Source organism: Rhinopithecus bieti, unplaced genomic scaffold, assembly GCF_001698545.2.
Source record: "Rhinopithecus bieti isolate Rb0 unplaced genomic scaffold, ASM169854v2 scaffold_7673, whole genome shotgun sequence".
In the NCBI taxonomy this organism is placed as follows: Eukaryota; Metazoa; Chordata; class Mammalia; order Primates; family Cercopithecidae; genus Rhinopithecus; species Rhinopithecus bieti.
In genome coordinates, this window is record NW_016806375.1 from 6,613,977 (window position 1) to 6,640,750 (window position 26,774).

Genomic DNA, 26,774 nt, shown 5'->3' on the forward strand with positions numbered 1-26,774 from the left:
AACACTTGGCAGTGTTGGGAAGGATGGAGCTTCAAGTCTACTTTAGACCTGTGGCTCACACTTTGAAAAAACACAACCAAATAAGGCATTTTTTTTTTTTTAAGATGGAGTCTTGCTATCACGCAAGCTGGAGTGCAGTGGTGTGATCTCAGCTCTCTGCAACCTCTGCCTTCCGGGTTCAAGTGATTCTCCTCCCTCAGCCTCCTGAGTAGCTGGGACTACAGGCACGTGCCACCGTGCCCAGCTAATTTTTGTATTTTTGGTAGAGATGGGGTTTTGCCATGTTGGCCAGACTGGGCTTGAACTCCCGACCTCAAGTGATCTACCTGCTTCGGCCTCCCAAAGTGCTGGGATTACAGGTGTAAGCCACCATACCTGGCCTAAACAAGGCATTTTAATAACGAAGAACAAGTGGCATCTGTGCCTTAGCCATTTTGCTTACATTTCTCCTAGCTGTCTAACATTCATCAGGTTGCTGCTTGCATCCATGCATTCACTCATCTGTTTATTAAGTGCTAGTGTGCTTCTGAATGTTGCAGTACAAGGGGAGGGAGATGTATGGATGACATAAAACTTTAAAATTAAGAATAAGGCTCTAGGGTCAGACTTCTTATATTTACATGCTGGTGGAGCCAGCATAAGAACTATGTGAGCTTGGGAAAGTTACTTGACCTCTCTAAGCTTCCATTTCCTGAACTGTGAAAACTAGGATAATACACCTTATCTCAGGGTTTTAGTGAAAACTAAAGGGATGGTACCTGGAAAAGTGGTTAGTTAGCACTAGGACTGGCTACCTAATTTAGAAGGCAAAAGGAAAAGCAGAACCCCTTGTTCAAATATTATGAAGAAGGCAACAGTAGAGCATTAAACCAAGAACAGGGCCCTTCTGAGCATGGGGCCCTGTGTGACTGCACAGGTTGCATGCCTGTGAAGCTGGCCATGACTGACACAGTGCCTGACACATGGTGAGTGCTTGATAAATGTTAATTATTAATCACCCCTAGCCACTCCTCTCAGAGTTCAAGCTCTGTTGGTGAGAAAAGACAACCCCAAAATAACTGCATAAGAAAGAGTATGACAGACACTGAATACATAGTCGGAGAGTTAGGTGACGTTCCAGGATCCACATTTTTAAAAAAGAACACTGAAAATCTAGAGTATGTGAGCCCCTTGAGCTGTGAAAACACAGGTGGAATTTGGATGGAAACTCTCAGTTATGTATTGGTTACCTTTTAGCTTTTGGTGGCTGTAATTACCATGTAAAAGTAGTTTCTTCCTCAGTGGAAAGAACACAGGCTTGTGAGTCAGACATTTCCTATATAGCTAATAATGAGCCACTTTTTTTATGATTTTTTTTTTTTTATATAGATGGGGTCTTGCTATTTGCTTAGGCTGGAGTGCAGTGGTGATTCACAGGCATGATCATAGTGCACTAGTCTCAAACTCCTGGGCTCAAGTGGTCCTCCTGCCTCAGCCTCTTGAGTAGCTGGGATTATAGGCGAGTACCACCATGCCTGGCTAGTGAAAGCCACTATTGACTGAGCATTTCCTATTTCTCAGACATTATGCAAGATGCCTACTATGTATTATCTTATTAAATCTTCCCAACAATCTTGGGAGAAAAGTAACAATTGTTAGCCCCATTTCACAGATAAGGAAAACAAGAATCACAGTGGTCAAGTGACTTTCCCAAGATCACCCAGCTGGTCATCAGAGGCAGGGCTCAAACCTAGCCCTATCTGGATCTGGGCTTATAACCTCTAAGTCCTATGCTGTGCCACTAATCAGTGGGTGATTACTGGTCAGGTTATTTTTCCTGCTGTGGTCTCCAGCTACCTCAGAGGGTGATAAAATTTGAGTGAGGCTAAAGTCTGTAAAACCTTAGGTGGGTTAAAATATGTAAACCCTATAGCAAAGTGGCCATGGTTATATTCTGGGATTTTCCTTCTTTCCTCTTGAGCTAAGCACTGGCTCTTAAGAGTTAAGTGGTTTTATCTTTATTGGAAGGAAATGTGTTAAATACAGACCCATAAAGTACCTACAGTGTTGAGACAGTAGTGAGTAGCACAGTAAGGAGACTGCCCAGGACTTGAGGTCCTTGGTCCCTCTATGAAAGTATCAAGTGTGTGTAAAAGGTTTAGCACCGAGGTGAGAGAAAGAAGCCATCATCCTCTTATTTTCTCTTGCTTTTACTTAATATATAGAAGGGCAGACTAGTGGGCCTCTGAGTGCAAGATGAGGACTTCATTAGAATAACGACATATTGCCTCCTGGATTTCTAACCCATAGCTCCAAGAACCTCAGTGTCATAGAACATAGGTAAGGGACTTGATTTACTGAAAGACCCTACCCTACAACATCCTGTGGACATTAGAACTCTGTGCTCCTGTCACTGAGTATCACTGTGAGCTTAAAATATGTCAGCTGCTCCATTTCTCTTTCCTTTTGTGTATTCAGAGCTCTGATTTTAAAACACTCAAATCTGGAAGATTCCAGTAGCTGCACTCTGTCTAAAGCAAATGAGGAATGACTGTAGAATTTGCATGTCCTCTACAGCTTTTGTTCACATGTATGCAGGCAGGGATAATGTTATTGATTGTTCAACCTGTTTGCCTTGCCCAGTGGTTGTCAGTAGTGCCCAATATGAATCAAGTTGGAACAAGTGTGATCAGATGATCAGGTCTTGTCTCTTTACACTGCACCACCAGTGCTTCAGCACTGCCTCCCTTTGCCTTAAGGACTGGGAGTGCGATGCTGTGAGTGGGATGGAAGGGGTTATTCACATGTGCTTTCATTTCTTCTTCAGAAGGGAAGGCAAAGACATCTATAAAACCTTTACAGCTGTGCAGACTTCTGTATCCCTCCATCCTCATTTCCACCCTTTGTAAAGTCATAAGGATGCTCTCCATTTCCCTCTTCCCTTCTACTTCTTCCCTCCCCATATCCCCTAAAATCATGCAGACAATAAAGGCTGGTCTTTAGGGTGTCCTGGAGAATGAGGGCTACTTCCTAGTCTTCTCTTGGTGTCTCCTTGTGAAAAAAAGCATTTCTTCCTCAGGTGGACAAGCTGATATTTCCTTTGGAATGAAATCCTCATTCTCTTTCTAGGTCTTCTTCATTTCCCATTCCTGAAGTACAGAAAGACAAGACAAATCAATTTGTTGAATGGTCTAGTGTGACATGGATAAAAACATTTCATGGCACCTAGTTAGATGATCTCCACTGGCCAGGTTGCATTGGGTTCTAGCCCCCCTCTTGTTCTTGACACTTGTTCTTGACTCTTTCTGTGGCCCTGAGTAAGTCACTTCTCCATGCTGGTCTCTCTTGTCCCTTCATCCATTCTCAACATAGTTGTCTGAATGGTCTTTAAAAAATGCAATTTATATCCAAAACTCTTTGCTCAAAACCTTCCATCATGTCACAGCAAGATCCATTATGTTACAACAAGATCCATGGTTCCTCAGTGGCCTGAAAGGCTTTAGAGAAAAGGCTGGTAAATGATAGTCTGTGGGCCAAGTCGGGCCTATTGCCCATTCTCATATAATGCATCAGCTAGGAATGATTTTCTTATTTCTAAATGTTTGAAAAAAAAAATCAAAAGACGACGACTATCTCATGACACATGAAAATGATATGAAATTCAAATTTCAGTGCCTGTAAATAAGTTTTATTGGGCTAGGCGCAGTGGCTCATGCCTGTAATCCCAGCACTTTGGGAGGCTGAGGTGGGCAGATCACAAGGTCAGGAGTTCAAGACCAACCTGACCAACATGGTGAAACCCCGTCTCTACTAAAAATACACAAAAATTATCCAAGCATGGTGGTGTGCACCTGTAATCCCAGCTACACAGGAGGCTGAGGCAGGAGAATTGCTTGAACCCAGGAGGCAGAGGTTGCAGTGAGCTGAGATCGTGCCACTGCACTCCAGCCTGGGCGACAGAGCGAGACTCCATCTCAAAAAAAAAAAAATTAAAAAAAAAAAAAGTTTTACTGGGACACAGCCGTTTTCAGCATCATTTACATATTGTCCATGGCTATTTTCATGTGACAATGGCAGAGCTGAGAGGTTGTGGAACAGATCATATGGTTCAGAAAGCCTAAACTATTTACTCTCTGGCCCTTTACAGAAAATGTTTACTGACTGCTGGTCTAGATGATCTGGCCCCTCACTGGTTACTTCTCTGATCTCATCTCCTAATGCTCACCCTTTGTTCCCTTCACTGGAACCACCTGGATCTTCTTGATGTTCCTCAAACATTCCAAGCTTTTTCCCACTTCAGGGACTTGACACTTGTTCTTCTCTCTGCCTGGATCGTCCTTCCCTCAGCCCCCTGCATGGGTCTCTCCCTCACACTCCATTCAGGTCTCTGCTTATGTGTCACTTTCCTGAAAGGGTCTTTGCTGTCACTGTGTTAAGCTCCTTTGGGAGGTTCATCTTCTCTGGCATCACATTATTTATGTGTGGTATTTAAAGTCTTGTCTTCCCAACTCTATGAGACCAGGGACTTTTTTGGGTTCCCTGTTATATAACCAGAAATTATAACAAGACTTACATATGGTAGGTCTTCAACAAGTATTTGTTTAATGACTAACTGTAGGAAAGAATAAAGACTCTTCCCTCTCAGGCTCTGAAAACCAATTCCAACCTGAGGGACGTACAGCCGTGCTTTTTTGTTTTTGAGACAGGGTGTCACTTAGTGTCATCTAGAAATCCAGAAAGCTGTGAAACCGAAATATTTCTCCACTGTTTTGGTATAGACTCATTTGGTGGCAAAACTTGACCTGACCTGATATGAGGCTATTTACAATCTTTATTCACTCCATGTGCTATAAATATTCCTGTGTCTTGCTGTAGAATTATTAACATGTTTGCTTACATGGTACCACCTGAGGACTTATTGGGGTTTTCATCATATATTAGTGTAGGTACCATATGACCTTTATAAAATCCAAAAAGTTCTGAAACATAGCTGACCCCCAAGAGTCACACAGAAGGGACTGTGGACCAGCATCCTGGAGGGAGCCATGGACTTAGAATTGGAAGATGTGGGTTTGCTTACTTGCTTTTGCAGTGATATCTTGCATGGCCCTGGGCAAGTCCCATAGTCCTTGATTTTCAGTTACCTCATCAATGAAATGGGACCTCTCCTGTCTCAAAACACATTGTAGGCTCAGAAACCAGATGATTAAGCTTGTTAGAAATATGTGTTAACAAAGAGTGAATAAGTTCTGAATAATATCTGAGGATTACTGCTTCTGAGGAAAGTTCATGAGTTTCATTGCATAAATGCATTGGCAGTTCTCTACTTTCTCACTAGTTGATTTTTTGGTTTTGGGTGAACTTCCATAAAAAGGGGGTTACCAGGTCTGTGATTTGATAAGCTGAACTATGGCTCTACCTTGGCTTTCTGTAGCACCCTTCCTTGGTTGGAGGCTATGATGGATGGGCTCCTCTTCCTCAACTCAGAAACACAGTTGACAGGGAGAGATTGCTCTGGAACGCTGTTCTGGGGTTTATTTGCAGTTTCCTGTTGATGGCAATAAATAATTACATAGGTGAGATCTGGTGATGGCTACCAACACCCAGCCTGACCTCAAAAGCATGAGGACACTTTATTATTTTTATTTTTGAGACAGAGTCTCTCTTTGTCACCCAGGCTGGAGCACAGTGGTGCGAGCTTGGCTCACTGCAACCTCTGCCTCCCGGGTTCAAGCGATTCTCATACCTCAGCCTCCCAAGTAGCTGGGATTACAGGTGTGCACCACCGGGCCTGGCTAATGTTTGTATTTTCAGTAGAGATGGGATTTCGCCAAATTGCCCGGGCTGGTCTCAAACTCCTGGGCTCAAGCAGTTCACCCACCTTGGCCTCCCAAAGTCCTGGCATTACAGGTGTAAGCTACTGTGCCCAGCAGCATGGGAACTTTAAAATAAAAGGCACTGGCCGGGCGCGGTGGCTCACGCCTGTAATCCCAGCACTTTCGGAGGCCAAGACAGGCGGATCATGAGGTCAGGAGATCGAGACCATCCTGGCTAACACAATGAAACCCAGTCTCTACTAAAAATACAAAAAATTAGTGGGGCGTGGTGGTGGGCGCCTGTAGTCCCAGCTACATGGGAGGCTGAGGCCGAAGAATGGCGTGAACCCGGGAGGCGGAGCTTGCAGTGAGCCGAGATTGCGCCACTGTACTCCAGCCTGGGTGACACAGCGAGAATCGGTCTCAAAAAAAAAAAAAAAAAAAAGGCACTGAACAAGGTGACAGGAGAAGATACTTGAGGACCTTCAGATAACGATAATGACAACTAAAATTACTGAACCTCACTACAAAGCATTGTGTGAATTAGCTCCTTTAGCTTCTCAACAAACCTATGAAGTAGGTACTATTATTAGCCATTCCATTTTATAGGTGAGGAAATGGGGAAGGTCAAATTGCTGTGCAAGGTCATGTGGCTGGTGAGTGGGAGAACCAGGATTCCAATCCCATAGCCCGCTCTTTCTTTCTTTCCCTCCCTCCCTCCCTCCCTCCCTCTCTCTCTCTCTTTCTCTCTCTCCCTTCCTCCCTCCCTTCCTTCCTTCCTTCTTTCTCTCTCTCTCTCTTTCTTTCTTTCTCTCTTTATTTTTCCTCTCTCTCTCCCTCCCTCCCTTCTTTTTTTTTTTTTTTTTTTTTTTTTTTTTTTTTTGTGAGACAGAGTCTTGCTCTCTTTCCAAGGCTGGAGGTCCACCTCCCAGGTTCAAGTGATTCTCTTACCTCAGCCTCCTGAGTAGCTGGGACAGGCATGTGCCACCATGCCCAGTTAATTTTTGTATTTTTAGTAGAGATGGGGTTTCACCATGTTGGCCAGGATGGTTTCAAACTCCTGGCCTCAAGTGATCCGCCCATCTCAGCCTCCCAAAGTGCTGGGATTATAGGCATGAGTTACTCTGCCTGGCCCCACAGTCTGACTCTTAACCTCTCTCCTGTATTCCTTCTCATTTTTGAAATTACCTTTACCCCTTACATTTTCCAGATAATTGCTTAGTATAATACCTTACTAGATGTAGTTCCTTAAGGGTGACATCGTAACAGCTAAACCTGCAAGGAATTTAGAGAAAGCTTCTCTTTATCTCCAAAGAATGTCAGAAGGATCCAAAACTGAGGGAAAAGTTCTCTGGAATGGGAATATCAGGTCATGCTGGTGGGAGGAAGCAGCTGGGATGAATGAACCAATGCTAGCTCCTCCACCAGCCCTCTGTGACTCTGGGAAGTTTTGTCCTTGGCTGACATGTTTTTCATCTATATAATGAGGTTGGAAACACCCCATGGAAAGGAAGTGTAGGGGTGTAAGACACAGCACTGGCTCAATCAGGTGTGATGTGACCAGGAAATGTGACCTGGGACAACAATAATAATGACACATTGCCTCCCGATAAGTCATACTTATCAGACAAGTTATTTCGTCTCTTTAAGTCTCAATTTCCTCACCCGAAAGCAGGCAAAACATTTATTCATTTGACAGATATTTCTTGCACTCCCACTATTTTTCTGTAAAGGGTCAGGAATTTAATGATAAATGGATGTAGTCCAATTCTTAACAAAAATAGAATCTAGTGGAGAAGACAGACATTGGACAAGCAAGGACACAAATATATATATACACACACATACACACAAATTGTGGTTAAGTGCTATGAGGAAGAATAATAGAGGGAGCTGTTGGTAATTTAGAAACCAACTAGGGTCAGTTTTGCTCTCCCAGGGAACATCTGACAATTTCTGGAAATATTTTGGTTGTCACTGGTCGGGGGGTGCTACTGGCAACCAGTGAGTAGAAGGTAGAGATGCTGCTTAACATTCTACTTGATATCCTTAGGTAGGACCTTAACATCCCTAACATCCTGCTGATGCACAGAATAGTCCCTTATAAGAAGGAGTTACTGGGCCAAAATGTCAGTAGTGCTGAGGTTGAGAAACCCCGGTGTAGATGAGGTCAGGGAAGTCCTCTCTGAGAGAGCCCCATTGGAGGTGGGTGAATCTTCCTCGCAGAGTTACTGGAAGCATTAGAGATAATGGATACAGAGCACTGAGGACAGGGCCTGGTACCCTGGAGATCCCAGAAGAGGGTATGTGAGACCGTTGTAATTTTTTGTAGAGACAGGGTTTCGCCATGTTGCACTGGAGGGCTCTGGAGCAGGGTTCTGGAGTTAAGACTTCCTGGGTTTGGAATCCTGTCTCCCACTTCACTGAGTGACCTTGAGCAAGTCATTCGACATCTCTGAACCTTAGTTTTCTTGTCTGTCAACCCCTAAACTACCTCATAGGACTGCCATGAAGATTGTGTAAGATAATACAGGTTAAGATGCCTGTAGTAATGGATCACACATGCTTGTTATTCAACATATGGTAGCTACTATTTATCATCAATAACCCCAAGGCCATTTCTAAGATCACCTTTAGGGTAAAAAGTCAAATGGTGATGCTGCTGTGGAGACAAGAACAGGCCAGAAAATCAAGATAAATTGCTCCAAGAGTCCTCTTCCTAGCTGTGCCATCCATGGCATGCCCTTCACCTCTTTGGACTTCAGTTTTCTTGTCTGCAAATGGGCATAACCCCTACCTCCAAAGAGTGATCATGAAGGAGAGATCTGCAGTGTGTGGAGGGATACAGGAGTAGCTGCCCCTGGCATGGAAGGCCCTGGACTCACCCCACTCTTGGGCTTGTTGCTGATGGAGAGCCCCAGGGCCGGCCCTCCCGCCAGGGACTGCTGCAAGCGCTCCTTCACAGCCACCAGCTTCAGTTCCAGGTCAATCCGGCGCTCCTCCTTTGCCCGACACTGAGCTTCCAGGGTGGCCACGGCTTCTTCCAGAGCCTTTAATTTTGCTCCTGAATCAAGATACATTGATAAGAAACAGCTGAACCTGACCTGAAGTGTCGGGGAATCTGGCAGGGCCTCATGCCTTTGTCTGCCCCTCCTGGTGGGCCTTTCCAGTCCCCAGTCTTGGTTAAGAGATGGACTCTGGGCTTGGGGTTCCAGTTCCATCCTGGGGTTCCAGCTTCATAATGAGATGAGGTCTCATTATGGTCTTTATATGTCTGGTACCCATTTCACCATCTCCTGGAAATAGCACTCTTGAGTTTTCATTGGGAAACTACCTTCCCCCTCTCATTCTGTCTCTCTCCTCTCTTTTCTTTTCTTTCTTTCTTTTTTTTTTTTTGAGATGGAGTCTCACTCTGTCGCCCAGGCTGGAGTGCAGTGGGTGATCTCGGCTCACTGCAACCTCTGCCTCTTGGGGTCAAGCGATCCTCCTGCCTCAGCCTCCTGAATAGCTGGGACTACAGGCACACACCAGCACGCCCAGCTAATTTTTGTATTTTTAGTAGAGATGGGGTTTTGCCATATTGGCCAGGCTAGTCTCAAATTGCTGACCTCAAGAAATTCACCAGCCTTGGCCTCCCAAATTGCTGGGATTACAGGCATGAGCCACTGCACCTGCTCCCCTACCCCCATTCTCTCTAGTTTGAGTGGGGCTGACTCTGCTTCTAGTTCAAGGGTTTGGCACATAACTTAGGTCTGCCCCATAATCACAACTCATCTTCTGGTGACAGTGATTGGATTAAGGATGAAAGTGGGACCAGTCAGAGTGAATCCAGAGGGTTTTGTGGTGGTTGTTGGGAGGAGAAGCTCTCTTTGCTTGGGTTGGCTGGGAGGGCTGGGTGAGGGCTGGCACTGTGCAGCCATTGTGGCATCACAAGGGGAGAATGAAACCAAAGGAGAGAAGGGTAGAAGCATGAGTATGAGAAATAAGCTTCCTGGTGACACCATTTAAGTCCCTGGACCCCACTACACCAGATCACTCAATTTTCCAATTACATCTTCTTTTCATTTCTCTGCCAGTTTAGCTTTGGTTTCTGTTACTTATAAACAACTGTCATAGCAGGGCTTTACAGACACCAGAGTTTTCAGTAGGATTTTGCTGCTTATTCAAATTTTTTTTTTTTTCCTTGAGACAGAGTCTCACTCTGTCACCCAGGCTGGAGTGCAGTGGCTGATCTCAGCTCACTGCAAGCTCCACCTCCTGGGTTCACACCATTCTCCTGCCTCAGCCTCCCGAGTAGCTGGGACTACAGGCATCTGCCACCGCACCCGGCTAATTTTTTGTATTTTTAGTAGAGACGGGGTTTCACCGCATTAGCCAGGATGGTCTCAATCTCCTGACCTCGTGATCCACCTGCCTCAGCCTCCCAAAGTGCTGGGATTACAGGCATGAGCCACCGCACCTGGCCTCAATTTATTTTTATTTTAAAATTTCTTAAATAAATTTTAAAATTTTCTTTCTTTAAGAAAAATAGAGATGAGGTCTCATTATGTTGCTTAGGCTGGTGTCGAACTCCTGCACTCAAATGGTCCTCCTGCCTCAGTCTCCCAAAGTGCTAGGATTACAGGCGTGAACCATGGCACCCAGCTCACTTTTTCAATTTAATCTAACAAACCTTTATTAGTACCTTTCTCATTCCAAGTGCTGTGTTGGGTCTTACCAGGTTTAAAAATCAGTTCCATTCTTTGCTCTGAGGGAGGCTGTGCTGGAGGATTTTCCAGTAATGTTGAATTCTTTATATTCATCATTCACCATGTATTTAATGCATGCTTACCATGTATCAGGCATTGTCTCAGCCCTAGATATATCAGTGAACAAAGCAGGCAAAGATCCTTGCCCTTATGGTGCTTATATTTGTGTGTCTGTGGCAAACAATAAATAATAAATATAATAAACAATCTAATATGTTACCAAGTGATAGTGCCATAGCGGAAAAAATTGAGCAGGACAAGGATAGTCAACTTGCTCCAAATCCTGGTTCTGACTCAGAAAATTCTTTATATGGAAACCAAACTGCCTTCCTGTGCCTTCCTCCTGTTGATTCTCGTTCTTGGCCACACAGAACAAGTCTTCTCCTTTAAACCAGAAGTTCTTAATCTGAGGCTCATGGAGTCTTAGGCAATCTATGGATAGGCTCCACAGGGAGCCACATGAGCTCCTGAACTTTTTTTTTGCAGCATTGTGAACTGTGGTGTTTCTTCTTAGAAAAGGGTCCATAGGTCAGCAGATTCTCATAGGGCTACATGTTTGTGGACATGATCTATAGCAACAGGACTTCTGCTCCCTCCGGCACGTGGAGAAACCTTAGGCTTAAAGTGTGTTGAACTGCAGTTAGAGTGCAAAGGAAACACAGTAGAAAATAGGGTGTGGAGAAGCCCAGAGCAGGCAGGGCCTGCTGAGGTCCCTGGTTTCAGAAGAGGATCCTGGGAAGGTGTCATGTCCATTATTCCCTGCACTAGGACCAATGTCTCACATGTATCTGTGAATGAATAAAGGTGGGGTTCAAAATGACGTCTCTTACTTCTTTGATTCTAAGGCACACTTCTATGCTTCACATTTCTAAAATCAGATTGCTTCTTACTACTTTAAGTGTATACATTATTGTGATGCTTTTTCATCCCTCCAAAACAAGTTATTAAATTGATGGCACTTTCTTTAATTGGGAAGAATGATGATGATAATGATGAAGAGGAGAAGAGGAAGAGGAGAAGGCGAAGGGGAGGAGAAGCCCACTGCTCTTGGGTAGGAAACGAGGTGACCTGTGCAAGAGACCTCCCTTTACTGTGCCTAAGGATGAGCTGGCCACCCGTAAGTGCTCAGGACCACAATCACATAGGTACCTGGGCTGCTCCGAATGGCTTCCTTCAGTTCCCTCTTCTCCTGTCTCAGTGTTGTCAGCTCTGTCCGAATCGTCTCTTTCTCTTTCTCCAGCTTCTCTTTTTCTACCAAGTACCTCCGGGCATCCTCCTCGGCTCGGTTCTTGCCATACTTGTATTGATTGGCACCTGTAGAGATGTGGGGAAGGGAAAGGCCCTCAGTTCTGGCCTCTGGCAAAGGTACTTGGGTGCTGTCAGCTTCTCTCTCAGCCCCAACTTCTCCATCTATAAAATGGAAATATTTAGACTAAGTCCCTTAGATATATTTAGTGTGAATCCTCTAAGGAATGAAGAAGCAAAAGGAAGGCCATAGGGCACAGGGACTAGGAGCAAGGCCTTGGAACAGACAGCCTGAGATTTGGGCATTTTTGACCTTCCTGGTCGTGTGACATTAGGCAAAAGAGACTGGTAGTGTTTTACTGTGCCTTTTCCCCCTTGATCCTTATTTGTAAACAAGGATATGGATACAGTTTACCTCATAGAGTTGTGGTAAGGGTTGAATGAGATGATTAATGAAAAGCATTTAGTATAGTAGGCAAATAGTAAGGGTTAGGTAATGATAGTATTATTAAAAAACAATTTTGTGATGTAGCACATACTTTGGTTTTAAAAGAGCAGATTTTATAGTCAGTTTTCAGATATCTATAAGACAAGGAGACCGTTCCAAATAACTCAGATCTCCAGAGATTCTAGACTTTGAGCTACAGTCAGTTATCCATTTTATTACTGGGGAAGGGGTTGGGGGAGGGAGGGACCTGGTGGTCTACTATAGGTTCAACACTATGATGGACAATAAAAACAAATAATTATGGCAAAAATGTATTATTTACTATACACTAGGCACTATATGCTGAGCCATTTACTTGCATTCCCACTTACTCATCATGTAAGTTATTTTTTTAATTGATTTTTTTGAGACAGAGTCTCGCTCTGTCACCCAGGCTGGAGTGCAGTGGCGTGATCTCGGCTCACTGCAACCTCCACCTCTGGGGTTCAAGTGATTCTCCTGCCTCAACCTCCCAAGTAGAGTAGCTGGGACTACAGGTGCACGCCACCATGCCTGGCTAATTTTTGTATTTTTAGTAGAGATGGGGTTTTGCCATGTTGGTCAGGCTGTTCTTGAACTCCTGACCTCAAGTGATCAGCCTGCCTCAGCTTCCCAAAGTGCTGGGATTATAGGAGTGGGCCACTGCGCCCAGCCCACAAAACTTATACTATAATTAGTTTTCTTCTATTGTTGAGGAAACTGAGCTACACAGCGGTTAAGTCCCACTGCTAATGGTGGCAGAGCCAAGGTTAAACCCATGTCTCCATGTCTTTCTGACTCCAGGGTCCATGCTGTGCAATACTGTTCTAGCTGTTTCAAGGCCATAGTTCAACCTCTTGGGGAAAGTTTTACTTGTTTTTTTTTTTTTTTTTTTTTTGGTGCGCTATGCAGAGCTGCACGCTGCTTTATATAAGTCAGTGCAGAATAATTCCTGCAGTTTATGGATAATTGGGGGTCTTGTCTAGCCAGCTGCTGCAGGGATTGCAGTGGTCACCCAGTGACCCATGCAAAAATCAGTTCCTGACACAACTACCCTGCAGTTCAAGCCTGATCATAAATACAGCATGGAGGGCCTTCTGGCTTTGTTACTGATGAGAAGTCAGCTGTTAATGTTACTGGGGTTCTCTTATACATGATGGCTTGATTTTCTCTTCTGCCTTCAAGATTTTTTCCTTGTCTTTGGTATAAGCATTTTTACCATGATGTGTCTTTTGTAGATCTCCTTGCCTTTATCTTACTTGGATTTCACTGAGCTTCGTGGATGTATAGATTAATGTTTTTCAATAAATTTGGCAAGTTTCAGCCATTATTTGAGTACTTTTAATACTCATCTGTCTCTTCTCCTTGTAGTACTCCCTGTACACACGTTTGTGCACTTAATGGTGTTCCACAATGCTCTGAGGCTCTGTCATTTTTCTTCATTCTTTTTTTCTCTCTGCTCTTTGGTTTGCATAATCTCTATTTTTCTATCATCAAGTTCACTGATTCTTCTACCAGGTCAAATTTACTGTTGTGCCCATTGAGTGAGTTTTTCATTTCAGTTATTGTACTTTTCAGCCTCATGATTTTTATTTGATTCTTCTTTTTATAATTTCTGTCTTTCTATTGGAGGCCTCTATCAATATATTATCAATAATATATTCCATATGACTGTACTATATACTACAGTATAATATAGTATAGCATATAGCTATATTCCATATAACTGTAGTGTAGTTCCATGTACCTATACTGTAGTGTTCAGTATAGTGTAGTATAGTACTCAGCATAGTCTATTTCCTCCTGCAGTATGAAACCAATTTCTCCAGAACAATGAGAAATACATTTCTGTTGTTTTTAAGTTACCCAGCTTATGGAATTTTGTTATAGCAGGAGGAATGAGCTATTATCAATAATTTATTGATAGAGGCTATCAATAATATAGGCTATCCATAGTATAGACTATCTGCTAATACACTGTCATCTTCCATTCCTTTATTTCTTTAAGCATGGTTTCCTTAAGTTCTTTAAATATATTTATAATGGCTGCTTTGAAATCTTTGTTAAATTCTACATTTGGGCCCTCTCTCAGGCAGTTTCTGTGGCTTGATTTTTTTCCTTCTGTATGGGTCACATTTTCCTGCTTCTTCGTGTGTCTCATAATTTTTTGTTGAAAACTGGTCATTTTAGAGAATATATTGTAGTATCTTTTGATATGCATCCCCCCAACGGGGTTGTTGGGTTGTTATTTTCTTATTTGTTTAGTGACTTGTCTGAACTATTTTAGTGTAGTCTACTTCCTCTTGAAGTATGAAGCCACTGATGTTGCTCCTCAGAGGCCATACCCTTGGCATGTGTACAGTCACTCTGGCGTGACAGCGTATTAGCAGGGATTTCTGACTCTTTCCCTAATCTCCTGTTAAGCAGTCTGCCTCTGTTGCTATTACACCCAGCTGTTAGGCCCTACTAATTGTCAGGTGTTTGCTCTATTGATTTTGACAATGCATAAATTACTCCACAGTCTGATCCAATTAAATTCAGCCCCTTTATAGGATAGTTTTGGAGGCTCATCTTTGAGATTTATTCTAACCCTAGGAGGGCTCTTTTTATTTAAAAAATTTTTTTTAATTTTTTTTTTTTTTTTTTTTTTTTTGCGACAGGGTCTCACTCTGTCACCCAGGCTGGAGCACAGTGGCAGGATCACGGCTCACTGCAACCTCTGCCTCTTGGGTTCAAGCGATTCTTGTGCCTCAGCCTCCCGAGTAGCTGGGATTACAGGTGCCCACCACCATGACTGGCTAATTTTTGTATTTTTAGTAGAGACAGGGTTTTGCCATGTTGGCTACGCTGGTCTTGAACTCCTCAAGTGATCCACCTGCCTCAGCCTCCCAAAGTGTTAGGATGTCAGGGGTGAGCCATCACACCCAGCTGTGGGCATTTTTAGCTGTCTCTTTCTGTGGTTCTCTCTGATAAACTAGCCTGTGGTTTAGTTTATTGTCCTCATAACCACCAAATCTCCATTGTTTTTGAGAGCATCCTTTGGTTTACACTTTCCCACACTCTGTTCCAACTAAAGTCAGTTCTTTTGAGGAAGAGCTTTGGAGTTCTCTGTTCTTATGGCCTGCCTTTCCCCGCTGGGCAAAATCTCTGAGTCACTGCTCTGGATCCAGGGGTGGGAACAATGACCTGTGCTGTGGTTTGAATGTTCATCCCCTCCAAAACTCATGTTGAAATTTAATTGCAATTGTAACAGTATGAAAAGATGGGACTTCGAGAGGTGATTTAGGCCATGAGGACTTTGCCTTCATGGGTGGGATTAATGCCGTTAAAAGAGGGCAAATTCAACCCCCTTTTGCCTCTTTGCCCTTCCATTTTCTTCTATGTGATGATGCAGCAAGAAGGCCCTTGCTAGAGGTCAACAGCTTGATCTTGGATTTTTCCAGCCTCTAGACTAGGAGCTAATAATTTCTGTTCATTATAAATTACCCAGTCTCTGGTATTCTGTTATAGCAGCACAAAACAAATTAAGAGCCTGTTTCTCTTGGAGTGACATTCCTGTTATGAGCAGGGTGCTGGGTGGGGGCAGTAACCTCTGGTCTACTCTGCTTGCCTCTCCCAGCATGGAACCTCTGCCCTACAAGTGAGCTAGGATGAGGGCAATCAGGGCCCCAGTATTCTTGGCTTACCCTACCTGGGGCAAAGCCTTTGCTCTATCATCTGGGTAGAGGAAGGGCGCTTCCTACCTCTTGGCTGCAATCACCTGGAATTTAGCCTCTGCAGCATGGAGCTGGGTATGACAAAAAATACTGGCAGCCTGCCCTTCCCGGGGAGACACTGTAGCCCTTGACTAGCAGCTGGGGAAAGAAGGAGCCCTGTTTTCTTGTCCAGATGTGCCTGGAGTGAAGATTCTTTCAAATTGAGTTGGGGAATAAAGGGGTAGGTTGTGGCTCAAATGCCACAAACTCTCACTGTTCTTACTAAGATTTAGCAAATTTTCTAGAATAAATGTTTCTTCATTTGCCCTGAGGAAAATTTCCAGACTTTAAATAATTGTTTTAATAAATTTCACCAGCTACAGTTGTTTTGCTAGGGAGTGGGTCCATGCAGCTTCTCACACCACCATTTTTCTTAGCAATCTACTTGGCCTCCATGATTCTTGCCTCCTAATATTCATGCCCTTTTATAGTCCCACACTAAACTTTTATTAGTCCCACACTAAACAGTGCTGACCTGTGTAACCATTAGGATATTGCAGAATGACAGAGTATAACTTCTAACCATAGGTCCTAAAAGACCTTGCAGTATCAGCCTTGCTGTTCCTTCTTGGGTGGCTTGCTCTGGGGGAAGCCAGCTGTCACATCACAAGGACAAGCAACTCTATGAAGAGATCCCCATGGCGAAGAACTGAGGCCTCCTTCCAACAACCAGCACAAACTTGCCAGGTATGCAGTGAGTCATCTTAGAAGTGGATCCTTCAGCCTGTCAAGACTTTGGATGACTTCAGATGACCGGCCAACATCTTGAGATCTCATGAGAGACCCCAAGCCAGAACTACCTATCCAAGCCATTTAGGATTCCTGATCCACAGAAACCATGTGACATAACACATGTTCCTGGTTATTGTTTAGAGGAGCTAAATTTTGGGTAATTTCTTATGTAGCAACAGGCAATTAATACATGATCGTGGGCAAAATCCTTTGGCTATAGACTAGATGTTTACATACCCCAAAATTCATATGTTGAAACCTAATCCCCTATGTGATGGCACTTGGAGGTGGGGCCTTTGGTAGGTGATTAGGTCACCAGGGTGGAGCCCTCATGGGTGTGATTAGTGCCCTTGGGAAAGAGTCCCCAGGGAGCAAAAAGATGGTCATCACCAGGAAACAGGCCCTCACCAGACACCAAATCGGCTGCCACCTTGATCTCAGACTTCCCAGCCTCCAGAACAATGAGAAATAAATTTCTGTTATTTATAAGTTACCTAGCTTATGGGATTTTGTTATAGCAGGAGAAATGGATTAATATATCTTCTATTTTCTTCAGTTTCTTCATCTAAAAAACAACCTTGTTGGAATTCATTAGCAGTCTTCCACCGTGGTTTCCCACTGCCCTTCAAGGAAACTTATGACCCCACGGTGATGGCTAACAGGAAAAGTGGAGGCCAAGTGGGCCTCAACCAGAGTAGTTCCACTTTTATTTTCTTTTATAATCTTTGCTTTCATATAAGATTTGATCTGAAGAAAGGGTCTACTTTTTTGTGTGTGCTTGTTAGTTTTTTGTTGTTGTCATTAACATTCGGTGATTTCTTTAATCTTACATGCTTTTTTTCAGTTTAGATTTCCATTTTAAAATGGGCATTTCACAAGGCCCTGCATTTCCAGTATCTCTGAGAGTAGAGTGCAAAGTTAAACAACACCCTTCTGATTGTTCAGAGAGGAAACTCAGGCCCAGAGAGGGGAAAGGACTTTTCCCAGAGGTACACAGTAATTCAGTAGTCAAGGGAGGAATGAGGAATGGAATACAGATTTCCTGACCCTCGGAAGGGATGATCTATACAAATGAAATGGAGCCATAATATAGAAAAGTATTTTAAAAAATAGGTATTAAAATATAAAAGTAAGTTTACAAAAAGCGTAGAACAGAACTTGACTCTGTTGAGATGCAGGGGGAATAAATGTAAAGGAACAAAGAAAAAACTTTTGGAACATGCTGTCCCACAGGAAGCTGGCTTCTTCATAAAGATAAATCACACAGGAGCACAGATTACTGTTGGAAGTAAAACAGAATTTACAACAGAGTTGCCTGGCATACTTAGTCATTACTGTGCAGCGTGGCAATCAGGCAATTCACTGAGCTCCTGTGGGGTGCTAGGCAGAGCTAGGGCGGGACACCAAGGTGAGATGTGGCTTTCATGGCAGCTGGCTCCAGGGTATTCGGATGGGTTCAGTTCTCCACTTACTACCCCAGATCAGAAATCACAAATTGTTAGCCTCTGAAACAGATACAGCTTGTCAACAGTCTCTCTCTCTCTCTCTCTCTCTATTTGGCCTCATTCAGTGCTAAATTAAAAAAAAAATAGTTGCTGATATTAAAAAATAAGTAGATTTCACCTAAAGTCTAGATTTCTGTCTCTTTTAAGTAATTGGCAAATCTGGTGTTAGGGGCCTGGTACTGCTTCATGGGGATCGTCTGTTGGAGCTGAGCAGCAGCCTCCCCTATATTTGGGACCTGAGGAAACTGGGTATCAGTTTCCTATAGTACCTCCCTACCCCCCAACTCCCTGTCATTTTTCCTCTGAGGCCTCATGCTAGCTGCCCTTTTTCATTGTGCTTGCTCTGTGATTTTTCTTAGGGTAGAGTATTTTCTTGCATCTCACTTTGCGCATTTATTTACCCACCAGAGGACCTGATTTTGAGATCCCTCCTATAGACTGCTTCCTTCCCTTCCTCCCTAGTCAGCAGGGGAGGCCCACACACAACTCACTGGAGGCATGGCGTTTGACTTTGACCTGCGGGTCCACGCGATGGGACTTCTCACTGCAGGAGGAGGCGTGACGCTTCACCTGGGCCCCTGTGGGGCGCTCGGGCTCCTCGTCCTGGTGGGAGATGGAGGAAGACAGTCAAGTTCAGGCAGGTGCAGACTCATCAATGCAGGCTGTACTACGGTCTTTGCTCAGTATGGGGTCTTCTTGCTCTGAGATTTTGGTTTTACATTTTTAGACTTGCATAGCACTCAAAAATTATAAAGCACTTTTGCTAGCAGTGTATCATTTGAACCTCATACTTTTCTGCTGGGGGCAGCAGAAGGCAACCCTAAACTGTAGTACCTGCTGAGACGAAAATTAGAAAATCTCAAAAGACTGTGGGTGGCTATATTTGATTTATCATAGATATTTTTGTCTTTAGAACATTTGGAAGTATCCTGATTTTCTGAATTGCCTCAAAAAGAAAAGAGTCTTCCCTCAAGAAGAAAAGTCCTGGATGAGATGAGCCAGTGATAGAAGTTACATAACTTAATAGATTATACATTTGTGCATGAAGAATATTAAGAATACTAAAAATCCAGTGAAAGCTTAGGAAACCATGAGTTAAATATGATAATAATGTAATATAATAATGATGTTGTCAACAACAGTACTATTTACTCCTCTGTATAAGAACTTGCAATGTCTAGGCACTGTGCTAATTTCTTCTTTTGAGTGCAGTGGTGTGATCATGGCTCACTGCAGCCTCAACCTCTTGGACTCAAGTGATCCTCCCACCTGAGCCTCCCGAGTAGCTGGGACAACAGGTGCGCACCACCATGCCCGGCTAATTTTTGTAGAGACAGGGTTTTGCCATGTTGGCCAGGCTAGTCTCAAACTCCTGGGCTTAAGTGATCCACCACCTCAGCTTCCCTAAGTGCTAGGATTACAGGTATGAGCCACCACTGTGCCCAGCCTAAACATTTGTTTTTGTTTTTGTTTTTTTTTGAGACAGAGTCTCGCTCTGTTGCCCAGGCTGGAGTTCAGTGGCATGATCTTGGCTCACTGCAACCTCCACCTCCTGGGTTCAAGCGATCCTCCTGCCTCAGCGTCCCAAGTAGCTGGGACTACAGGCATGTGCCACTATGTCTGGCTAATTTTTATAGTTTTTAAGTAGAGATGAGGTTTTGCCATGTTGGTCAGGCTGGACTCGAGCTCCTGGCCTCAAGTGATTCACCCACCTCAGCCTCCCAAAGTACCAGGATTATAGGCATGAGCCATGGCACCCAGACCTTGCCTAAACTTTCTTACATAAAGTATTATTTAATTCTTGCAGCCATCCAAGAAGGTAGGTTTTATCATATCCTTTTGGAGTCAGGAAGCGAAGACCAACAGCCCTGAGTCTGACTCAAACTTCACATCCTTAAGTGCTACGCTATCTGGCCACTAAACTCTGCAACTGAGAAAAACCTCAAGCTGCATCCACAGGTTTATCTGAGTCTGAAGAAAGATCATATGAACAGAAGGATGACTGGAGAAATTTCCAGAAAAGGGAGTCCTAGAGGTGAAAACTCAGTGTGTCATCCAGCACCATCCAAGGCAGAGGTCCTGTCTGCAGACACATCTGCAGACACAGCTTAATTGCCTCTCTCTCCTGCTAATGGTGAGGCCTGACCCACCCACCAGCGTCTGGTTGGAATGTGGCTCTCCTCTCGCTTTCTGAGGGAGGAGACAGCACAGGGCATGCTGCCAGGAGCATTCCAGGTCATGTGATGGCTACTCAGGCCTCACTGTAAATTAGTAAGTTAGTATCTCCCTGGCTTAGCAAGCAAAACATGGAGACTGGCCTGGGAGCTGAAGCTCCCAGATCACGAAGTCACTAGGTGAAGGCTTGCAGGTTGGCCCCAGAGTCAGCACCCGCCCCAGACACCACAGAATCAGGAGGATAAGTTCACAGAGCAGTAAACAGGAGGAGGGTCCCAGCATCTTGCTCAAACTGGAGACGATGCCTCACCTTTTGGTAGTGCTTGGCAGTCTACAGAGCCCTTTCTTCCTCCCAACCTGGATCTCTTTCCGCTGCACCACCCAGCCTCCTGTGCCGGGGATTCCTCATCCTGAGCCATGCTCTATGATAAGAAGGGGCTCCCCTTCTAGCTACTGCTGCTTAAATGAAAATGATCTCTCTGAGGCAGAAGGTAAGGGGAGCAGAAAGAGGGAGAGCTAATAAGTGGCCTTTGCCATGTTCCTGGGCAGCCCCAAGGGACTGTACCTGCATCTTTTCATAAGGAACATCATCATAGACTCGGGGCTCAGGCCACTGATTCTGGCAGGATCTTGCATATCTAGAAAATAAAAGGTATGATGACAATGACAATGACAATGACAATGATGCTTTGCAACTTATAGTGTTTTCCTGGCCACCACTCTCATTGATTCTGGCAGAAACTCTTAAGGCAGGTCAGAAGATTAGTAAAGCAAGATGGCAGGAAGCATCGTGTCATGGGCTATGTTAGGGTGTCACAGGCAGGACCAATGTGATTCTCATAACAACCTGCAAGGCAGGTTATTCATCACCACCATTCTATGAGTCAGAAAACAGAGATCTGAGATGGCAAGCAACCAGTGCAAGCTTCCACTGCTGGTGGTGACCGAGCTGGGACTCGAACCTGGCTCTTCTAGTACCCGAATGCCATATACTAGCCATGTGTCCATGCTCAAATGTGTGAAAGCTTAAAGTCCCATGGCATGAGGGCAGAACCCAGGCCACTACTCCAAGGCTTCTCCACTTTTGCTCCTTCCATCCACAGCTTGCCTCTGACCCTGGGCTACCTCCTTCAGCCAGCTCCCCACTCTTTGCTGTAAGAGGAAGACACCCATTCCAACTTCCCAAGGAAGCAGAGCTTTCCTTAGCTCCTCCCTTCCCTCCCAGTGCCCAGGGCTGTACTCAGCCTCTGAGAGGGATGGAGACAGGAAAGGTCCTGGGCAGGTGTGGCCGGTGCAGCTGACACTTACAGGAAGGAGTTGCGCCCAGCACTGACGATGCTAGTTAAGGTCTCCACATCCACGTAGTCATAGTGCAGTGCCTCTGGAGTGACTCTGGAGCCCATCTCCACCAGCAGCAGCCCAAGCCAGCGACCCATGTCCTCTGAACAGCTTGCCTGAAGGACATGAGGCAAAGGTAGAGTTCATTTTCCTACTGTCAGAGCTTCTGGAGACCTGTTGACTTCAGCCAAACCCAGAAATATTTGTAAGTACTGACTATGTACCCGATACTCAGGGGTCAAAGAGGAATAAGATTACAGCACACATCCAGAAATCCAAGAGGCTCCCTTCTTCCATCTATTCAGGTTTCCATTCAAATGTCACCTCCTCAGAGAGGCCCTCCCTGATGACCTCTCTAAGACAGAGGCCTCTCTACCCTCACTTTCCATTCTCAGAGCCTTCCTCAAACCATTAGGATATAAAACCAACATTTTGGTGTTCTCTGAATTTTTAAAAAATATTTATTTTTTATTAGAAGAGGTCATTTCTCATATAACTCAATCAAAATTTTTTCTTGTGTTATAATTGCCAAATAATTACAATACTGTGTATAGGAAAATCTCCAAGAAGTTGCCAGTCAACTAAACATGGACTTATGTTAATTCTCATTTGAAGAGCATCTTATAAAATTAAATTAGCACACAAATACTAAACTTCAATAAATAAAGCATTTTTTTTGCTCATGTATAAGAGAAATAAGGGACCTATCTCAAACTACCAAAAATAAAAGTGAGTTATAGAGAAGATATTTTCTGAAATTTAAGAACTGAGAGAGGCAGTGGGTCTTGGGCAGAAAACAAGACCAAGAGGTCAGGTTCTAGGACAAGACCAAGAGACCACTGGTGGACTCCTGGATAAAGCACATGGCTACCTTGGCCTCAGTTTCCTATCTGTAATGGGAGAAATTAGTTTTCTGTTTTCCTCGAGTGTTAACATTTTAAATTCTAAATTGCCAAAGGGTTGCCATGTGGAAGAGAGAGTCCACGTATTCTGCGTAACCTCAGAGAGGAGGCTGCTGCCTGTGAGTAAGAAGGACAGTGAATCGGTGAAATGAAATCATACTTCATTCACTCATTTGTTCAACAAATATTTCTAGAGCCCATAGTATTCTAGTGCGGGACATCCTGGTGAGTTCTGGAAAAACAAAAGTATGCAGAATAGGCCTAGTTATTGCCTTCCTGGAGCTCAAAGATTTCAACTCAGTATGGAGAAAATCTTTCTAAAATTTGAATTGCTCAATGGGAGGGGCAGTGGACCTTCTCCTCCACAGAGGAGGGTACTGGTGAAAGGTCTTAGAGGGGATTCCAGAATCTGAATGGGTTAGACTAGACTAGATGCCTTTCAGGCTTGGGATTTTAAGGTAAGGGAGAAAAAACAAACGTTGGTTCTGGTGCTGCCAGATTTAGTGAATAAAAATACAGAATGTTTTGTTTAATTTGAATGTCAGATGAACAATAATATTTTAGTATCGATAGAGCTCCAATCTTGCGTGGGACATACCTATATTTTTATGAAAACGTTTTGGGTAATGTTCGTGGCTTACCTGAAATTCAAATTAAGTGGGCGTCCTGTATGTTGTCTTATAATCCTACTTGGGTCACCTGACAGGAGCGGGGCTTGTTTTCCTTCCCCTTCAGTCCCCATGGTGTCAGCAGCAAGGGCTCCCCCAAACAAAAACACAACACTCAGGCCAGAGTCCCCAGACCAAGCACCACCCGCATCCCACCCTCTCCTCTCACCTCCAGGATGGCCACCTCCTGCCGGTTGCGCAGGATCCTGAAGGCAAACGGGTGTCGGGGCCCAAAGCCCGGGGCCACCTCACAGCCTTGCAGGACGATGGCGTTTACGTGGGTTCGCAGGTCCGTGTGGTCCTTGTGGAAATACAGAGTGTTGCACTTCAGGCGGCACCAGCGTTCCTTCCAGCCCTGGTTCACCAGCACGTTCAGGTAGCCTGGAGGAGACAGTGGTGTGAGGTTCCCACAGCCTGCCCCGGGACAGCATGGGGACGCAAGGCGGCTCCTTGCGTCTGCTGGAAAGAGACCTCAGGGTCCTGGTTAGCTTTCTCTCCTCTGTGACCTCAGGGTGACCTTGGGCATGCTTTTCTCTGAGTTTATTTCTTACCTGTGAAACAAGGACTGATAATGGCATTCGTACATCTCTGCACAGCCTTTGGGCCACACCAAGCTTGATGAAAAGGGCAGGAACTACTGCGTATGATGTATAAAAAATACAACTCTTTTGCCTTTTCTCCCCAAATCAAAACTGTTACTGAAAGATGGAAAATAATGGCTGATGCTGACACCCAGTGGCAGCGTGTGGGAACAAAAATGTCTCACCTACATAATCCTAAAATTGACCAAGGCACAGCTGCTATGTAGCTATGACCCACAGGTTTAGAATTCCCTCTTAATGTTTTAGATTTAAATTTGCTTATTTTTACCATAATGCACTCTGATTCACTGATTACAAAATATTTCTTTGTAACCATGTATTTATTTATGTATTTATTTTTTAAGACTGGGTCTCCCTCTCTCACCCAAGCTGGAGTACGGTGTCTCTATCACGGCTCACTGCAGCCTTGACCTCCCGGGCTCAAGTGATCCTCCCACCTCAGCCTCCCAAGTAGCTGGGATTACAGGCATACACCACCATGCTTGGCTAATTTTTGTATTTTTGGTATAGACAGGGTTTCACCATGTTACCCAGGCTGGACTCAAACTCCAGGGTTCAAGCGATCCTCCCTCCTCGGCCTCCCAAAGTGCTGGGATTACAGAGGTGAGCCACTGCGCCTGGTCTTGCCATGTACTTTTATAAAATTTTTTTCAGGGTTAGAATATTACTGCATATCCAAAATATATGATTTTTAAAAATTGGATTCCAGTACATGGAACACTACATTTACATGAGCAAAATAATGTTTTCCCCTTCAAATCACTTTTAATTCACATTGAATGCATTTATAATAAAAAGTACCTAAATATGTTTCTCCAATAAATTTCCCTATAATATGGGTTGTTACTTATACACCTGGCACGCTCTATGCTGGGCAATGAGATACCCCTGTCTTGTTATCGTGGGGGAAACTGAGAAACTGGGGCCCAGAGATGGGCAGTGATTTGGACTAATGTCACAGGGGGCATGGAAATACAGTGGTCAGCTGGCTTTTCCTTTCGTTGAGTGTCAGGGCCTCTGGAAAGGGAAGTGATGGGAAAGCCTAGAGTGTAAATGGAGTGGGGCTTAGCCTCCCAGTAGGCTGAGGTTCCCTCCCCTGCCCTGGGGGTAAGGTGGATGAGGCATGAGGTCTCCTGGCCTCAGTCCCAGAAGCCCGCGCCCACAGGACCTGAACACCCTTCATCCCCGTGCCCTGGACCCACCACAGCAGGGAACCTCCTCCTCGGTGGAGGATGTCTGCAGGTCATCGGCCAGTGGCTTCTTCTTGGAAAAGCCGATGATACGGGTGATCTTGCGGCCCGCAGCCCTGCTCATTGAGCCCTTCAGTTCTGCCAAGCTGCTCTTCTTCCCTTTGCCTGTTGGGGAAATGGGTCAGGGGAGTGGAGGGAGCCCTGAGTCTCACCCATCCTTAGTCTTCCCTGTGGCCTTTTCAGCCTGCACACAGGATGGGCCTGCAGCTCCAGGGATGGCAGGCCAGGTCACCTTACCCGGGTCTCCAGAATGATCAGAACCTGCTCTGCCGCTGTGTGCCCATGGGCAAGGCCCTGCCCAGTTCTAGCATTCCCCAGCCTGAGCCCCCAGAGGCTCCTACCGTGATCACAGGTCTCCCGGCGGCCAAGGGTAGAACAGTTGTCGCCCATGCCAATGCTGTCAGAATCTGAGGTCTGCTTCTCTTGAGACAGCCTCTGAGGAGGGACACAGACAGTCCCCCATCAGAGGGCACATTCAGAGGTACCCGAATTTCCCTTTATTGGTTCGATCTCCCTCCAACTCCCCCAGCACATGATAATTAGTTAACAAATGTTTGTCAGCAATTATCCTGTGCCTGATACCATACCAGGTATTGGAAAGACAACCATGACTTAGATATGGTTATGTCTTTGGGCAATTCACAGTCCATTTGGGGAGGGAGGCAATTAATTATAACACTTTGAAATGAATGTCTTAGGAATTTGGACTGTATTTGGCAGGTGACAGGAAGCTGGGAAAGTATTTAAGTGGAACACTAATGTAATCCAAATTGGTTTAGGAAGTTACTTCCAGTGGCATTGTGGGGATAGAAAAGAGGGGACAAGACTGGAAGCAAAAGAGCCACTTAAGAGAGTGTCATCCTGGTCATGATGAGACTCAATAAGAGCATGAACCAAGATGACAGTGAGGATGGAGAAAAAGAGATGAGCTGGCAGACATTTTCAAAACAGTCATGGTGGGACCTGGTGACCAGCAGGAGTCCATTATGATCCTAACTCGGAGGAGAGGATGGGAAGGGGACACACACCCACACACGCACACACAACATGTCAACAATTTCATTGCCAGCCCAAATTAGTTTTACTCATGACACCAACTCTAGACCATTCATCGATTCATTCATACAAGGTCCATTAAGTGTCTACTAGGTACCATGGGATGTAGAGTGGAAGTAATGATGACTCTCTTATCACTTATTAGCTATGGGAATGTGGGAAAGTGCTTCTGTCTCCCCAAGGCTGGGTTTTCTCACTTGAATTCCACCCACTTCAGAGGGCTGCTGTGAGGGAGCCAGCCCAAGTGAAGGCCCACGGACTGTATCATTTCTAACACCTGTGTGGTGTGCTGCCATCTTTCTTCAAGAAGCTAAACTGTGCCAGCCACACTTGGGCCAGGATTAAATGACATCCACCTACTTAAGAAGGTGGAATTACAGAGCTCTGAGGCCCCAAAGCCTTTCCTGCCAAGATCCTCTCAAACCAGGCTCAGGGATGCTTCACCATAAACAATGGGGGACGGAGAGGACAGGCGATCATGTGCACCTCTCAATTTCCAAAGGGCTGGAAACATGACAGCTGTCAGAAAGGGGACAG

At 44.7% G+C, this 26,774-nt stretch overlaps 1 protein-coding gene across 4 annotated transcripts in view; it reads right to left on the reverse strand.

Moving 5' to 3' along the window:
- Positions 1–1,317: 1,317 nt before the first annotated feature.
- Positions 1,318–26,774, reverse strand: part of AFAP1L1 (actin filament associated protein 1 like 1) — a 68,166-nt gene continuing 42,709 nt past the window's right edge. For all 4 annotated transcript variants that reach the window (XM_017875823.1, XM_017875824.1, XM_017875826.1 and 1 more), the window contains exons 10-19: positions 25,523–25,616; positions 25,134–25,286; positions 23,499–23,710; positions 21,730–21,875; positions 20,987–21,059; positions 18,738–18,849; positions 11,693–11,857; positions 8,681–8,859; positions 5,399–5,527; positions 1,318–3,128 (exon numbers count right to left, since the gene is read on the reverse strand). In XM_017875823.1, coding sequence (XP_017731312.1) covers positions 3,105–3,128; positions 5,399–5,527; positions 8,681–8,859; positions 11,693–11,857; positions 18,738–18,849; positions 20,987–21,059; positions 21,730–21,875; positions 23,499–23,710; positions 25,134–25,286; positions 25,523–25,616 — 1,287 coding nt within the window. In that variant the 3' untranslated portion in view covers positions 1,318–3,104. The remainder of the gene's footprint in view (positions 3,129–5,398; positions 5,528–8,680; positions 8,860–11,692; positions 11,858–18,737; positions 18,850–20,986; positions 21,060–21,729; positions 21,876–23,498; positions 23,711–25,133; positions 25,287–25,522; positions 25,617–26,774) is intronic.